At 35.9% G+C, this 17,703-nt stretch overlaps 1 protein-coding gene across 1 annotated transcript in view; it reads right to left on the bottom strand.

Annotated features, from left to right (window-relative positions):
• LOC149535748 (uncharacterized) overlaps nucleotides 1-17,703 on the bottom strand; it is a 96,337-nt gene that overhangs the window by 62,948 nt on the left and 15,686 nt on the right. Inside the window, exon 2 of the mRNA XM_089804748.1 lies at nucleotides 2,635-3,094. Coding sequence (XP_089660874.1) covers nucleotides 2,635-3,094 — 460 coding nt within the window. The remainder of the gene's footprint in view (nucleotides 1-2,634; nucleotides 3,095-17,703) is intronic.

Raw genomic sequence — 17,703 nt, 5'->3', positions numbered from 1 at the left:
AGTCATGGAGAATTTCACCCCTCCTCTAGAGTTTTATCCATCGGTTTGCTGATATATTTGGCCAACTTTTGTATTTCAAGATCATCTTGTAGGCTGCAATCCTTGTTTCTGACCTTTTCCATGTTGAAATTTGGCTGGGAAGATGACAGAGATTTTGGGGTTCTGGGAATAAAATTCCCAAGAAAAGAAAAATTCTTCCCCCCTTTTCCTATTATATTTTGATCAGCTCCATGTTTTTCATCTGTATGGGTCCATATAAAGGGGCTTCGATCTGATTTTGTCATGAGGTATCTTGCATTTGTATGGCAGAAATCCCAGTATCTTGAGAATTCTGCCCCCATTTGAAGCATCATTTTCTATTCATTCACTTGCAAATTTGGTTCTCCTCTAGCATTTTCATCAAAGTTGCAACTTAGAATATCACCATTCACCTTTTTGATCAATTAGGAGATGATAGATCCAATGAAATGCTAAGGCATGGTGGAGATCTCAGATTTTGGAGAATCTCAAGGGCACAATTCACAAGAAGTTGGGAATTCCAAACCAATTTGGAGTTAGAATTCTTCTTCACTCACTCAGCAACTTGGTTCCTTGTTCCTTCTTTCATCATGAACCTTTAATAAAGGACTCCTCATTGAAAACTTTCCTGAAACCTCATTTAAGCCAAGGCAGAATTTTGGAAAGTTCGAGAATTTTGGAAACTCATATCTTGCATACCTATTTCATCATTCTCAAGTTTAGATTTCATCCCCTTTTGCTCATTCATTTTGTCATCAAATTCAACTTGGATCACCCCCTCTAGACTATGGCAGAATTTTTGAGAATTTGGGATTTTTCTTGGGCGGAATTCCCACGAACATGGAATTCCAACCTGATTTTGCGTGCTGAAACATCCAACTTATCACTTCAATTTCTTCAGCTCAAAGGGCAAAATCATTTATATAAAATATAACATTTTCCTTTCTTATACTTTAAGTTATACTCTATGTTAATACTGTCAAGATGCTTGAGAGTGGTTTCATGCTCATTGGAGTAATAATAAAGACTTTAGATTTTGGGAGTTTCTAAAAAATTCCAAACTTAACCAAATTTCAGGATTCAGCATGCCTCCATCAGTGTTATCTCACGTGACCTTTCTAATGATCAAACTGAAGTTGGAACAAAGATTCTCTAAGGATTCTATCTCATTCCATCACAAATCCCTGGATTGCAACTCCACATCCTTGGCTAGCTTAGCCCAACCCTCATTCACACCCGTTGACTAACTTGACTTCCCAACGAACCAATGTTGTCCAAACTCTTTTCTAAGACTTGGAGACTCGAAAATTGCCATCAACTAGGATCACCAACGACCTCTACTCTTACAACGAAAGCAGAAAAAGGGGGAACCCATTTGTAATGGGACGAAGGTGTGAAAACCTCACAACAGAGTTGTAGCACTATCCTTCTCGATTGGGACTCCAAAAAATCCAAAAATCTTATCCCTTTCAGATTTCAAGTAATGTGGACTTACAATCCTAAATTCAAAGACCTTACTGATTGCTGCTCTGAGAATATTTAGGGCACAACTATGTTCAGATCAGTTAGCAAATTGAAGTCGGTATTGACATGTTTATTATTGACCATGCTCTTTGCATCATAAACATATTTTAGAACATTTGTTCACAACTCCATGTAGTGTTACAAAGCATATAAAGGAATATTACAAACTTACAAGAGAACAAGATATTTTAATTGCAATAAAAGTCTTGTGCTAATTATTTATCCAATAAAAAAGCAATTTCAAGAGGCACAATAACTGCCTTTAAATAGGGTCTAGAATTTAAGATGTTTCTTCCAAAATAAAATGATAGCATATCACATGCCTCATTACTGCATGATATCTGATGCTTTTATACATTAAAACAAAACAGCCAGATGATAAGATTATGAAAGGTAAATGTCCAGAATAATAGGTATCTTGAAATCTACACTTACGATAAATGTATCTCATGAAATCATTCCCAAATTGTTTTAAAAAATGTATCTCATGATATCATTCCCAAAAAAAAATTAAAATTAAAACTATGTTGAATGGGTATGCGTACCCACACCCCCTAGGACATATACCCAAGTACCAGGTACTCTATGGAGAGCATCATAGCTAAGGACCTTGATTAAGATTTCTGATTCTTGTTTCAATTTCTTGTTTGTGTATCAGCTTGTTGTTTATCAAGTTTAATTCAATATGTAATCAATTTGAAACTTTAATACAACATTTATTAGAAGTAAACTTTATCACTGTTCAAGTAAGAAGTTTATCATTTGCAATATATCATTGTTATATGACTTATGATATTCTTGTTTATGTTTAAAGTCTGTCTTCACTGTTACACATCTAAACATTTAGCATATATTATTATTATAAACATATTGCTAACCTAAAACTGAATATTAATCCATTACATATGTAAACTTTATCACTCAGATTTTCTATTTAATTATATTATAAGGAAATTGGCATACCCAAGTACCCCCGTCCCCATGCAAACATTGAAAAAAAAAACCATAAGAATGTGTATTTTGCATTTGCTAAAGGTATAATCATCTGTTGCTTCCATAAAATCATTTACAAGTATATGAAAAAAATGTTACCTTTTCAAGCTTGTACTTGATTCTGACTTCAGGATTTGATGATTTCAATTTCTTTCTTGCCTTCAACCGGTAGAACCTAAGCTCACTTTTCTTTGCTTTTTTAGACTTCTTTTCTTTCTTTTTCTGTTTTCGAATTGTTTTATCTGATATCTCTTTGTTGTGTTGTTTATACTTTTTTTTTATCCCTGCTTCACCTACGTCAAACCTTGCAATACCATTCCTTACATCTACTTTCACCACACGATTGCTCATGAACCTGACACTTTGACTCTGTGACAAAGTATGGCAAGATAAAGGCATGCAGCTTGTCAACTGTATCATAAGATCCTCCAATCCATAGCTTGCACATCGCAGAGGTGAAGCTCTATAGAAATGCGCACAAGTCACAACCCCTCTATCCAAAACGGAGAAGCCTGTGAAATCATGAGCTGCTCCACATGTAGGTTGCTGCAAGAAGTCCCTGTCCACTCCAAAGTCAATCTATCCACATCTTGAGAAGTCTGCTTTGAGAAATCAGTAGGCCATGACTCTTAATGATTTCTCTTTAAACCTGCAAATAGAAAAATCTCTTTCCCTACTTTAACTTGAGTACTCAGCAGCAATCATATGGGCATCAAAAATCAGCTTTTTTCTTTAATATTGAAATTTCTTCCACTCTGATGCAGAATTTTGACACAAGTTTACACAATACATTTGATATTGACTTTCAACATTTAAATGATCTCTAAATGCAGATTTTTTGGTTTCATATTGGAAACAGAATTTGTGCTATTACTACAATCAGATTCACATAACATAAACCTCAGTCCACAAATTTGAATAATCAAATGCTTAAATTAATATCTGAGACAATTGCGACCAGTAAATATTGATATTGAGAGAACAAACTGCAGGATGCATCAACTTGGAATTCAAAGTATGAAATGTTGCAGGACTACTTGCAAAAACCAAATTATCAAAAAACAGGGCAATTGCATCATCATAAAAATAATCTTTAATTCAAATTTCTTTCTTTAAGAAGATCTATATTTCAGGCTTCAAACTATAATGTTACTCTTTGAAGGCTTTATCTGTCAATCACTTAAAAATATTAAATACAAAACATATATGTTGCATCCAAACAGAGTATTGTTTTCATGCATATACTCTATAAGGTGCGTAATTCTTGAATCTAAAATGATCTTTAAAATTTTAAATCATAAGCCTTTGCACAGGGTTGGAAAAGGGACCATGCATCATGTTCATTTGAGAGGAAGTGAGACTGTGGGTATCTTATTGAGGTGCCAGGAGTTAGATATGGATCACCTAATTACAGAATATGGTTGAAACTTACATCCGTATTCATGAATATAACCCATTTTGAATGCTGTATAACCTCATTTGCCACTATATCATTAGCATACAAACTCCAGGCTATGGGCCACCTTATTGTCATAAAGGAATTCAACCCTGTCACACTCCTTGTTAATCAACTGACCGTCACTCCACAAACTTTTTCACTAGGCATGTATGTTTTATATTGCACTTTTTATGTGTCAAGGATAATTTTCATGCAATGACACTGCTTGAAGTTGAAGTTTGTACCAACTATTCAGAGATCTTGCCGATGAGGTAAGTACAGTTTGGCCAGGTATGTTAAAAATGCTTACGTTTTAGTACTTCAAAATTTAAAATATAAGGGATAAATGTCAAACAGATCATGTACCAACAGAGCTGGGTACCATTTATGACTCATTCTCATGAGAATGGATACAAACAAAGCTTTGGGTTGTTTGGTAGGTCAAAAAATACACATTATAAATTTACAGTAAAACAACCATTGTTTTCAAAATTGATACATCATCAATAGAGAACATTAAAACTACTGTGTTGACCTGATAAGTGATTATTAACAATCTCACGTGGTTTGAACTTTGATCCTACTAGCATGCTCAAAAGAAATATATTTTATACATAGTAACACGGAGATGCGTCCCCCCCTCCGCGTTTGCCCCACATCCAGGAGACTTGGATGCACCAGGGACTTCCGTCCCCAGCGGCGCTACTAGATTCCGCCACCTCCGCCGAGGATGAGGGACATCCCGATGTTGACTATTTGTTGATTTGACCATTTATGTTCAATGTTCCAATTCCATCCACTGTTCAAGTATTTACTCTTTTACATCTTTACATCTTATATTGCAATACATCTTTTGATAACTAGCAATTTAATGTACCATATGTATATATATACACACCCCCTCCTATCCCCTACCACCATCCCCCCGCCGTCTCCCCACCGTCCCCAAATTAAGGCACCTCTGTCCCCCCGTCCCGAGAACTTGTCCCCCATCCCCCAGGGTGGTGTAACTATGATTTTATATTATACTAAAAACCAGACATGGGTACTTGAAAACATTGTCGATAAAAATATGAAATCTTCAATTAGGGATGGCTGGATCGAGAAACAAAGGAAAATTATGGGTAGACTTCCTAAGTAAATGGCATGCGACAGGGAAATGAAAGAAAATAATTTTCAACAAGCGAATACTTCTAGAAAGCTTTGTGAACGTCAAAATACAATGCAGGTAAGCTTTCACAAAATTGAGATCCACTGCAGCTAACATCTAGGAAAAAGGTAGAAACTACATGAAATTTTCAAAATTTGCTGGAATTAAAATTTCTCTGCTTCTATCCAGCATTCTATGGAATTTTCTTGAATGAGAAAATAAAAGTATAAACCAGCATATTTCTTGCCAGCATGCCAGAAACCGTTTCTAGGACTGATAGGGAATAATGGAACTTAAAACTGAGAAATGTAACAGTGAGCGACTTTAACCGGTATAGGGCTGGCTCTAGATTTTGAGAGTGGCAAATTTACTAGACCAAGGGTACAAGATCAAGTGTGGTTGTGAATTGATAAACCAGTTTTAAAAATCTCAAACTTCTTGCATTCGGTGATTCATTGAGATAGGAAAGAATATAATTGAAATATGAAATTTATAAGAGAAAAAATTATTTATAATTTCTACTCTCGATGGACCTATAGACTACAACAATATAATAGCCCTGTCAAATATGTGTTAAGATACTTTTGGGATCGAGGGTAAACACCAAATGGTTTTATTTTTTGTTGAAAGTATGCACTAAGTACATTTTTCTTAGGATGCTTTTGGGATTTTGGCCAGGGAAAAGTTCCAACATCGCATCAAAGGAAAAGCTAATAGTAAGAAAGAAGGAATTAATTATATTGAAGTCCACCAGTAACCAAAATAGTTCAAGATAGCTAGGAGTATATCAATGAAAGATGAACAAGATTTGAAAGCAAAAAAATTCATAGCCAAGGGTAGCAACACAAGGCTGGTGAAGCTACTCACAGAAGATTTATGATTTATAAATTTTATAGAACAATTTGGAAAATGTTAAAATAAAAGGGATGTATAGAAACTGTGGGGAATCTTCAATGAAATGAACAAAATTGCTAGAGAAATTTTCCTTTTTCAAATCAACTAGTGGAGATCATCCTTAGGGAACAACCCCATCGACAATAATTCCAAAACAAAACCTACAATATGAAAAAATCAACACCAAGGCTCTTCGATAATCTAAGAATTTTACAAAATCCTTCTTTCCAATAACGGCAAAATGCCAATGTTTATTAAAACTCTAATGATGTGTGTTGGAGTGACAAATTAGCAGTTGTCAATAAATTAGTATTGGAAAGGATGTTTTCTAGCCCCAAAATCCCTCAAATTAAATACTAAGAATTGTGGTTTTTTAAGGTGCATGGTAGTGACTAATAAATGGAGAGGGCATTTTGTAGCTGCTGTCATAAACGTACAAGGGGTTTTAGCTGATAAAAACTGAGCTACTGATGCCATCGTGAACTTCTTGCAGGGTTTTACAAACATTTATCAACGTCCAGTATAAAAACCATGGATTAAGCGAAGTATTTTGTTCTCATTTTTCACTATTTAAGTTCCTTCAGACCAAGGGTACAAGATCAAGTGTGGTTGTGAATTGATAAACCAGTTTTAAAAATCTCAAACTTCTTGCATTCGGTGATTCATTGAGATAGGAAAGAATATAATTGAAATATAAAATTTATTTATAATTTCTACTTTTAATGGACCTATAGACTACGAACAATATAATAGCCCTGTCAAATATGTGTTAGGATACTATGTGGATCGAGGGTAAACACCAAATGGTTTTATTTTTTGTTGAAAGTATGATGCACTAAGTACATTTTTCTCAGGATGCTTTTGGGATTTTGGCCAAGTAAAAGTTCCAACATGGCATCAAAGGAAAAGTTAATAGTAAGAAAGAAGGAATTAATTATATTGAAGTCCACCAGTAACCAAAATAGTTCAAGATAGCTAAGAGTATATCAATGAATGATGAACAAGAGTTGAAAGCAAAAAAAATCATTGCCAAGAGGAGCAACACAAGGCTGGTGAAGCTCCTTACAGAAGATTTATGATTTATAAACTTTATAGAACAATTTGGAAAATTCTAAAATAAAAGGAATGTATAGAAACTGTGGAGAATCTTCAATGAAATGACCAAAATTGCTAGAGAAATTTTCCTTTTTCAAATCAACTGGTGGAGATCATCCTTAGAGAACAACCCCATCGACAATAATTCCAAAACAAAACCTACAATATGGATAAACCAAGACTAAGGCTCTTCGATAATTTAAGAATTTTACAAAATTCTTCTTTCCAATAACAGCAAAATGCCAATGTTTATTAAAACTCTAATGATGCTCATTGGAGTGACAAATTAGCAGTTGTCAACAAATTTTTATCAGAAAGGACGTTTTCTGGCCCCAAAAACCCTCAAAATTAAATACTAAAAATTACGGTATTTGGAGGTACCTGGTAGTGACTAATAAATGGAGAGGGCATTTTGTAGCTGCTGTCATAAACTTATAAGAGGTTTTAGCTGATAAAAACCGAGCTACTGACGTCGTCGTGAACTTCTTGCAGGGTTTTATGAAGATTTAATCGACATCCAGTATAAAAACCATGGATTAATTTCGTATTTCATTCTCATTTTTCACTGTTTAAGTTCCTTCCCTTTAACAAGACCTTGGTGTGTAATAGGTACACCTAAATTATAGAAGGTCAATTAAGTAGATTTTAGTTTGTTTTTTTTAAAGATGGCGTGAGATATAATGGTTTAAAAGAGGGGATGAATGGAGAGAGGGGGATATATATGCGTAGAGTAGAAAGGAAGATAGGAGAGGAGAAGATATAAATAGAAAGAGATAGATGAGTAGAGGGGGAGAGAGGAATGTAGGAGAGCGGGGAACATAAAAAGAGGTAGAGGGGTAAGAAAGGGGAGAGAGAGGAGGGAGGGGATTTATAAAGAGATATAGATGTTCAGATAGAGTAGTAAAGAGGAGGGGGGGTGGGGGGTGAAGAAAGGGAAAGAGATTGGGATATAGATAAATATAGAGAAATAAAGATAGATAAATAAATATAGAAATGAGATATTGCGAGAGGGAGTGAAATGGGAGGAGAAAGAGGGGTGAGAGAGGAGAGAGGGAGAGGAGGTGATAGAGACAAGTAATGAGAGAGAGTGGGAGTTACATATGCGATGCAACAAAGGTTTGATGGAGAGGTGACTGCATCAAATCAACTATCCATCCACTTACATAGATCCAAACACGATTGAAATAAAACATTTGAATTTGGAAGATAATCATGTTATGTTATCCACATTCTTATTAAGATAGCAATAGTGAGGAGGGGGACATAGGGAAATTCAATTAGGAAAATTGGTATTTTTTGTATACATTTGTGTAATAAATTAGATAAATGAGAAAGAGAGAGAGGGGGAGGATAATTTTTTTAGGTAATAGGCCATGAGGCCCAAGATTGTGTTTAGATTAAAAAAACCATCTCAATTGGGCACCAAAGATCAAAGATGGATAGGTATCCTTGGTGTAGCCCTTAAATAAATATCTCAGAGTAATTTGACCAATTTTAACGCATATTTTTTTATTTCTGAATTTAGAACTTTGTTCTTGATAATTCCTTGTATATATATCCTACAAATTAAATTTGGCTATGATCAAGTTGTTAGAACGAAAAGAAGTATGCTTCATAATAAAAAAATGAAATTTATCTCTTATTAACTTTAATTTTAAAATCAAGTAGTAAATAAGGAAAAATTTTAAATAACCAAAAATATGTCACCTGTTAACATTAAACTTCCATGATAACAACTAAAAATTTAACATGTTTATTTTAACAATAAAAGTTCTAAACCAATTTCGCTTTAAGAACAAGTGTCTAACTTATACTTATCATACTAGTGTGTCTTATTAGAATCTCTTCTCCATTTGCTCCTTTATTAACGAGATTATCTACTTCTCTATTACATTCCCTATAATTATGTTTTACGATTGTTTCTTTGAATTGATCATCGATGACTAGGGCATATTCGTGTATAGAAATTAAGGATCAAGTTTGGAGTCTTTATTTTTCTTAACACTTTTAGGATACTTTGTGAGTCCCCTTCGATAACTAATTTATTAATACCTATCTCTCTACTTAGAGTTAAGCCATCAATTAGGCAGTTATTACACATTACTCCTAAAGGTTCGGTGCATTTAGTTAGGTATGATCTATTATTTGAACAAATAATACATCCTAAGCCTGTCGGTCCTGGACAACCTCTAGAGGCCTCATTAAAATTTAACTTTGACCATCCTGTAAGAGGAGGTTCCCATTTATATTCTTTCCTAGCGATCTTGTTGGATTTTGTGTATATCATCGGTAGATTAATTAGTTTAAACCATTTTTTATGCATATTTGCATCCTATTCTAAATAGGAACATTCCTCCTTATATGATTTTCTGATATTATTGTTAGCTAGCTCAATACAAGCCTCCAACTTATTCAGAAGGGTCTTAGATCCATCTTTTCATTACAAAAAAAAAATCTTCTATTCCTTCCTTTCCATAATTCCCATAGGAGTATGGAAGGGGATATTTTCCATAAACCTTAGAACAACCATGTTTTAGCCAACTTTTTTAAAAAATTAATAGGTTATCAAGGAATGTGGTTTGCCAATTTAATTTCTTACATAACCAATACCAACAATTCTTAGCAAACGGACAATCATAGAGCAAGTGTTCAAATGTTTCAAATTCTTTTTCAAAAAGTGGACATCTCAATGGTCCTTCAAAACCTATCTGTTGTTACATTTCTCTTTTGCCGAGCAGCCCAAAGGAAGATGCATGTTTTCGGAAGACATGTTAAATCCCAACATAGATTTATAGGGATGCCACTCTTATCCCATTGTTGAGAATTTAATATTTTTTCATACTCTAGTTTGACTTTATAATTTCTATCTTTCGAGACTCCCCAAATTAATTTATCTTTCCTATCTTTATGATTTGCCTGCTTACTTTTTAAAAATGTACTTTTCATGTGATGAAAGTAAAGTTTCATCTAGGGTATTCCATTGTCATCCTCCATATTGATTATCATTAATTTTAATTTTATCATCACTAACATTCTTACCCCACAGAGTTGAGACAGTGTTTTTAATGTTTATAGGTAGATTTACACCATTTGGAGAAGGGAGCCATCCCTTGAATCTTCTCAAAATAAAGCATCCTACCCTAATTCAATATCCCAAGTTATGTTATTAGCTATTAATGGGCGATAGTTTAAATAACTATTAATGGGCAGAAGATACCTTCTTTTGGAAGACACGTCGCATCCCAACATAGATTTAGAGGAATGCCACTCTAATCCCATTATTGAGAATTTATTATATGTTCATACCCTAGTTTGACTTTATAATTATGTCTGTCAAGGCTCCCCAGATTAATTTATCTTTTCTATCTTTATGATTTGTCTGACTACTTTTTAAAAATTGATTTAAAATGTACTTTTCCTATGATGAAAGTGGAGTTCGATCTAGGGTTTTCCATTGCCATCCTCCCTACCAATTATCGTTAATTTTAATTTTATCATCACTCACTTTCCCACCCCACAGAGCTGAAAGAGTGCTTTTGAAGTTTATAGGTAGATTTACACTATCTAGAAAAGGGAAGCCATCCGATGAATCTTCCCATAATAAAGCATCCTGCCTAAACCAATATCCCAAGGTGTTAGCTATTAATGGACGACAGTTCAACATAAAGTTGCAAATTGTTAAACCTTTTAGAGGATTTTTTGTTCTAAACAAAGACAGAGAATTATTATTGTTTAAATATTTATGATATAAAATTTTAGCTCGTTTACTATTATGTTTTTTAAACATTCTCCAATAAAGAACCTAGCGCCTCATTTTGCAAACTCAAATTTTTTATTCCTAGGCCTTCAAATTCTTTAGGTCTACATATTTTTTCTTATTTTATCAAAAGCTTATTTTTTCTTATCTCCAGTACCTTGCCAGAAGAAGTTTTCAAGTTTACAGTCCAATTTCCTTTCACACCTTTGGGTAGGGGAAGACGTGACATATAATACGCGGTGATGGGCAAAAAAACTTCTTTATCATAGCCAGTCATTCTACCAGCTTTAGTTAACCATTTTCCTTTCCAACTTCCCATTTTTTTATCCAGTTTTTCTAAAACCATATCCCAAGCTTTACTTTCTCTAATGCCTTTTTTAAGTTGAATACCAAGGTATTTGCATGGAAAGGTTCTGATGTAAGGAAAAACAAGTCTTGCTCTTCAACCCTACTTACTCCTAGGGTCCTCTCTAGGCCACTTCTCTAACCTACTAGGGTTGTTTCACTAACCCAACCCCTAAAGGACTCTATTCCCAATACTCCTACTCTTCAACTTGTCCACACCAATGATGAAATCCACTCAATCCTTAACATGCTTCATGGATGCCTTCTTGGCTCACCCACATCAAATGGTCAAAGATGACCATAACCAACCAAAAATGGAGAGGAAGGTTTTCTTCTAGATCATAGGTTTCGTAACACTAATCATCAACCCAAAATACATTCACTTCTTTATCAATTTCAAGTATTTGCTTGAAACTAGGCCTAAAAGGGCTACAAGGAATTAGACCTCCAAACATACCTTTTGGCTCATAATCCAGAAAATGTCTTAACAATTTGGTAAATAAACTTCATTTCCTGATACCCTTTTGGAAAACCTTTCAGATTTGCTTGATCTCACTTCCTCAACCTATCCATACAGTGGGATGTTATTTAAAGCCTAAAAATAAGGGTTTCCCCAATGTGCTGACAACATTCACAAGGGTTTTCTCAAATCCCTATCAAAACATGTCACCAGGACTTTTCCTTGGGCACGGAGCTTCTCAACCCTCATATCCATCTCTTCATCCACTTGGATTGAAGCAACCAATGTACTCAATCCCATCAAATGTTGTTTCAACTATTGTGATCCCTAAACATGCTCACTTGGCTTGCCTAGGGCATCACTGTAAAAAGGCCACACTCGTTTTCCAAGGCCTGTGCACTTGCATGCCTATAGTAAAAGGAGCCACCTCACACATTTCAAAAGACCGTACAACTTCCACAGTGGAAAGGTGAGTTATGACCCAATCTTCAAAATTTGTCTAGTTCAGAACAGCAATAGTGCAAAAACCAAAATATTTACAAAAATGCAAGGAAATGGAATCAACAACCTATCTAATCACACATAGAATTAAGTAATTATACCTACCAACTTATAAAGAGGTTACAGTACAGAGTTCAATACATTTAATATCCTAATGAACCAAAAAGGCTCTAACAATGGTAAAACAACTCAACAAAAATGCTTGTTCACTAACCAAGATTTCTTCAAAATGCCATCCAACCCCTTTCACAGGTCGAGAGAGGCCTTATATAGGTCTAACACACCTATTCCAACCGCTTAGAAGTGGTTATTCCAACTGGTGCTCAAAAATGCACTTTTTGCAATAAAAGTTGTCATGACAACTTTTGCAATTTTGCAAAATTGTCATGCAACTTAACAACTTTTTGCCTAGTTAGACCAGACCTGGTCAAAACCTTATAGTACTTTACCAAGTACTTGGATATGTCACTTATGACACGAAACCATCATTCCACCCCTCATTTGTCCAATCTAGCCCTCCAATTGCCTAAATGTCTATTTAGACAATATTAACAACAAATACTCACTACCTAGCAACTTAGGACAAACAAGTAACATTGAATACTTCCAATGACCCAATTAGACCTCCTAATGGCTAAGTCATACTCTAGGACTCATTAGCTCCTTTATTACACTAGTGGCTTGAATAAGGCCACTACAAGCCAAAACTAGACTAGGAACCCTACGTTACCAAATAGCCTTACCTAGGTGCTTCTGCAACATGCTCCCCACAAAAGTAAATCATGTCATTCCTATAGGTAAGAATGTTATCAACAATTCCCAACTTCTTGAATTTTGTAGCTGCAACTCGTGTTGCCTTTGACTTTGATTTAGCTTTCCATTTGATGAGGTGTTCCATGTACACCATGTGTCTAGTAGACTTCTTGACCATTGAATCCAGTACTTTCTTTGCCTCTAGTTCCAACTTGGGGGGTAAGACATTAGATGCTACATCATTGCCAATCTTTTGTTTGTTTAAATCTACTTCTTTTAGAGGTCCTTAAACTTGGTTAGGTATGCCACATTGAAGATAAGTGAGATGTTCAATTCGCTAGGCAGATCCACCTTATATGCATTAGCTCCATATTTAGCTATGATCTGATAGGGTCCCACTTTCTTCATCTATAGTTTGGTGTATACTCCTTTCTGCAACCTAGACTTATTCAAGTGTACCATGACATAGTCACCTACTACAAACTGAACATCCTTCCTTTTCTTATCCACTTTAGCCTTCAATATTTGTGTAGTCTCTTGTATAGTCTTCTTCACCTGTTCTTGCATCTTCTTCATGGTTTGAGCGAAGTCTTCTAACTGACCACTCCTATACTCCATACCTCCAAGGTCTCTAAGTTCATGCACACCCCTTGGATGCATCCCATAAACAATCTCAAATGGGCTTCTACCTGTTGTTTTGTTCACGCTATCATTATATGCATACTCTGCTTGAGGAATAATCACATCCAATGTCTGATCGTACTCTTTAGTGAGGCACCTTAACAAATTACCCAACGCCCTATTAACCACCTCAATTTGGTCATCAGTGTGAGGGTGGTAAGTTGAACCAAAAGATAGGTTAGTTCCCAACCTATTCCACAAGGTTTTCCAAAAATGGCTCATAAATTTCACACCCTATCTGACACAATGGTTAGGAGTAGTCTATGGATCCTCACAATCTCTTTAAAAAATAGATGTGCAATATGGCTAGCATCATGGGTAGTCTTGCAAGGTATAAAATGACCCATTTTACTAAATCAGTCTAATACAACATAGATTCTATCACATCCATGTTTTGTTTTAGGTAACCCTACAATAAAGTCCATGCTAACACACTCCTGTAACCTATTAGGGACCGGTAAAGGTTGGTATAAACCTGCATTACTAGCTCCTCCTTTTGCCTTCGTGCACACTACACACTATTCCACATATCTTGTCACATCTCTTGACAATTTTGGCCAATAGTAGAACCTTTGAACTAACTCTAGGGTCTTGTCAATGCCAAAATGACCTCTTAGGCTTCCATTATGCTTTTCTTTGATAAGGTTATCTCTCATGGAACCCTTAGAAACACATAATTGGTTTCCTTTGAACAATAGTCCACTTTGCAAGGTATAATCAGCAAAAGAACTATCAAAATGATTCTAAAATTCATAGTATACCTTGTAGGCTTCAACAAAGTCTTCATCATCCTTGTAGAGGTCCTTGAAACTCTTTATGTCAATGCTATGTAGTTGAACTTCTTGAATGGTCAGCATCCGCCTGCTTAGTGCATTTGCAACCTTATTCAACTACCCCTTCTTGTGCTTGATGGTGAATGTGAATGCTTGCAGATATTCCATCCACTTCAAATGTCTATTCCTTAACTTTTCTTGGGTATTGATGTAGCTAAGGGCTTGTTTGTCAGTAAATACCACAAACTCCTTGGGTAGAAGGCAATGCCTCCACTTCCTAAGAGACTGAACTAAAGCATACAATTCCAAGTCATAATTCCTAGTCATAAGAAGAATATTTCTTCTTGGCTTCATTTAGGTTCTCACTAAAGAAGGCTACCGGCCTACCTTCTTGGCTTAACGCACCCCCTACTACCATCCCACTTGCATCACGTTCTAGGGAAAATAGTTTGTCAAAACTAGGCAGTTTAAGGATAGGTTGTGTTGCTACTGATTCTTTCAACTTTTCAAATGCACTTCCTACTTTAGAAGTCCACCTAAACTTGATCTTCATCCCATTCTCAATGGTGTCTAGTAATTGTGCACAAATACCACTGAAGTTCCTAATGAATTTGCTATAAAATTGAGCTAACCCATGGAAGATTCTTACCTATGTTATTGTAGTACCTAGTGGCTAGTTTAAGATAGTTGCAACTTTGTCTTGGTACATCTTTAAAGACCCCTTGGATACTACAAATCCCAAGTATACAAGCTCTTTCTTCATGAATTCACATTTCTCCGAATTGCTTGCCAACTTCTCTTCATGCAACCTCCTTAACACCATCTCCACATGTTCAAGATGTTCTTCTCGTCTTATTGAAGATGTGTATATCATCAAGATATACCACCACAAACCTTCCTGTGTAATCTTTCAACACCTCAATCATGAGTATCATGAATGTTCTAGGAGTATTTGAGAGCCCAAATGGCATCACAAGCCACTCATACAATCCATCTGTGGTCTTAAAAGTTGTCTTCCACTCATCGCCTTCCTTTATCCTTATCTGATGGTAACCACTTATGAGGTCTAACTTTGTGAAATATTGAGCTCCTCCAAGGCGATCCATCAAATCTTTAATTTTGGGTATGGGAAACCTATACCTTATAGTGATCATGTTTATGGCCCTTGAATCTATACAAAGCCTCAATTTTCCTCCTTTCTTAGATGCCAAAACTACTGGCACTACACACAGGCTAATGCTCTTCTTTCTTAGGCCCTGATATAGAAGTTCTTGCACTTGCCTAGCTACCTCTCTGTTCTACTCTAGGGTAAGCTTATAGGCTGCTTTATTTGGCAATGAAGCACCAGGCACAAAGTCAATCTGATGACTTCTTACTCTCCTAGGAGGTAAAGTCGTAGGTGTTCCATCAATGACAATGTCCTTATACTTCACAAGCATCTCTTGTATTTCATTGGGTAAGGGTTCTTGCTTAGTTTTCTCTTCTTCCTTAGGCTTAAGAAGAATAGCATACCCTTTACTATATTCATGCTCAAGCGAATTGATGAACTCCTTCCCATTGCTCAACAATACAGTAGGAGTCTTGGACTATCATTCATTTTCCTCCAATAAGGACTGAATTTTGAAAGTTCTCCCATCTTTCTTGAAAGAAATGGAATTTTCCTTCCCATAATAGACAACAACTCTATCATATTGCCAAGGTCTTCCCAATAGCAGATGGCATGCATCCACAGGTAGTATATCACAAAGCAATTTTTCTTTATAATCTGCAATTGAAAACTCAACCCAATCTTGCTCATTTACCAACACACTATCCTTTGCTCAACCATGTCACCTTGTAGGGGTTACCATGAGGTACCTTTTCCAACTTGAGTTTTTCCATTACTTCCTTTGATATAATGTTATCTATGCAGCCTGAATCCACAATAACTTTACACACCTTGCCCAAAATCTTGTATCTAATTTTGAACAAGGTCCTTCTATGCTTGGGTTCATTCTTGGTTGATTGTCTAATCGATACTCTCTTGAACATTAAGTTCTCTCCTCTCTCTAACTCAATATGATCTACCTCAAATACCTTAGAACTCATTGTGTCCTCATGAGCATGTGTAACTCTCTTATCACTATTTGAAGAAGTAGGCTTGTCAGGACATCTATAGGAAGGGTGGCCCAACTGACCGCAAGTATAACACTTTATACTTGCAAAGTATGAGTTACTCCTACCTGCACCTCTCCCTCTATTTGATCCTCCTTGAGTGCCTCTTCCTGTTGTATAACCTCCTCTTGAAGTAGTTTCACTACCCTACTCAGTAAGTTTAGACTCACCTTGGTTTCTTTGACCATTGCCTCTGCCTTGGTATCCACCTCTATGTCCTCTTTGGTATCTCCCTCTACCTCTACCCTGAAATTAGAGCCCCCCTTCTTCCTATTCTTTTCTTCCACCTTAAGAGCCAACTGGTGGCACTCTTGAATAGTGTTAGGGGTCCATAGGCTTAATTATTCTTAGATGTTCCACTTTAGTCCACCCAAGTACCTTGCCACTTTAACAGGTCTCTTCTTGAATCTTGGACCTTAGGCATAGTTTTTGGAATTCCTTTGTATAAGAGGCCACATCTAAGTCTTTATGCTTCAAACCTTGCCTCTTCCTATAAAATTGTGCCTCATAGTCTTCAGGTAAATAATTTTCTTTGACTTTAGTCACCATGGAATTCTAGCTAGCTATAGGCTTTTTGCCCATACTGATCCTTTAATCTTGAATGTACTTCCACCATGTCAATGTTGAAACCCTTAGCCTTGACTTTGCAACCTTTACTTTTTGTGCCTCTGTGACACCCTTACACTCAAAGTGATTTTCCATCCCCTCAATCCATTCCATCACTGTATTAGTGTCCATCTTCCCACCAAACAATGGTATTCTTTCTAGGGATTTTCCTCCTAGTGCCTTGATGGCCTTCAAGAGTGGTTCTTCATTCAATGGACGGCCTGGTTCAGGTATGATGTCTTCCTCATCAATCTTTGCTTTTCCTCTATCACTGCTTTCACCTTCTTTTTCTTTATTCTTGGTTGCTTCATCAACTTCTTCTAGCTTTGTCTTCATTTCCTCTAGGGCTTCTCCAAGGACTCTATTTCTCTCCTTTTGCTCACCCATTTCTTTGGCCAAATCTGCATTAGTATTGTTTCACCTAATGATTCTAATGCAGTCTAAAAAATCTATCCACAATCCCAAATTATTTTGGGCATGGAAAGGTTTTGATGTAAAGGACAAACAAGTCTTGCTCTTCAACCCTACTTACTCCTAGGGCCCTCTCTATGCCACTTCTCT

Source organism: Cupressus sempervirens, chromosome 10, assembly GCF_028749045.1.
Source record: "Cupressus sempervirens isolate cs-2001-9-10 chromosome 10, ASM2874904v1, whole genome shotgun sequence".
NCBI classification, from domain to species: domain Eukaryota; kingdom Viridiplantae; phylum Streptophyta; class Pinopsida; order Cupressales; family Cupressaceae; genus Cupressus; species Cupressus sempervirens.
This window is presented reverse-complemented; position numbering and strand designations above follow the sequence as displayed.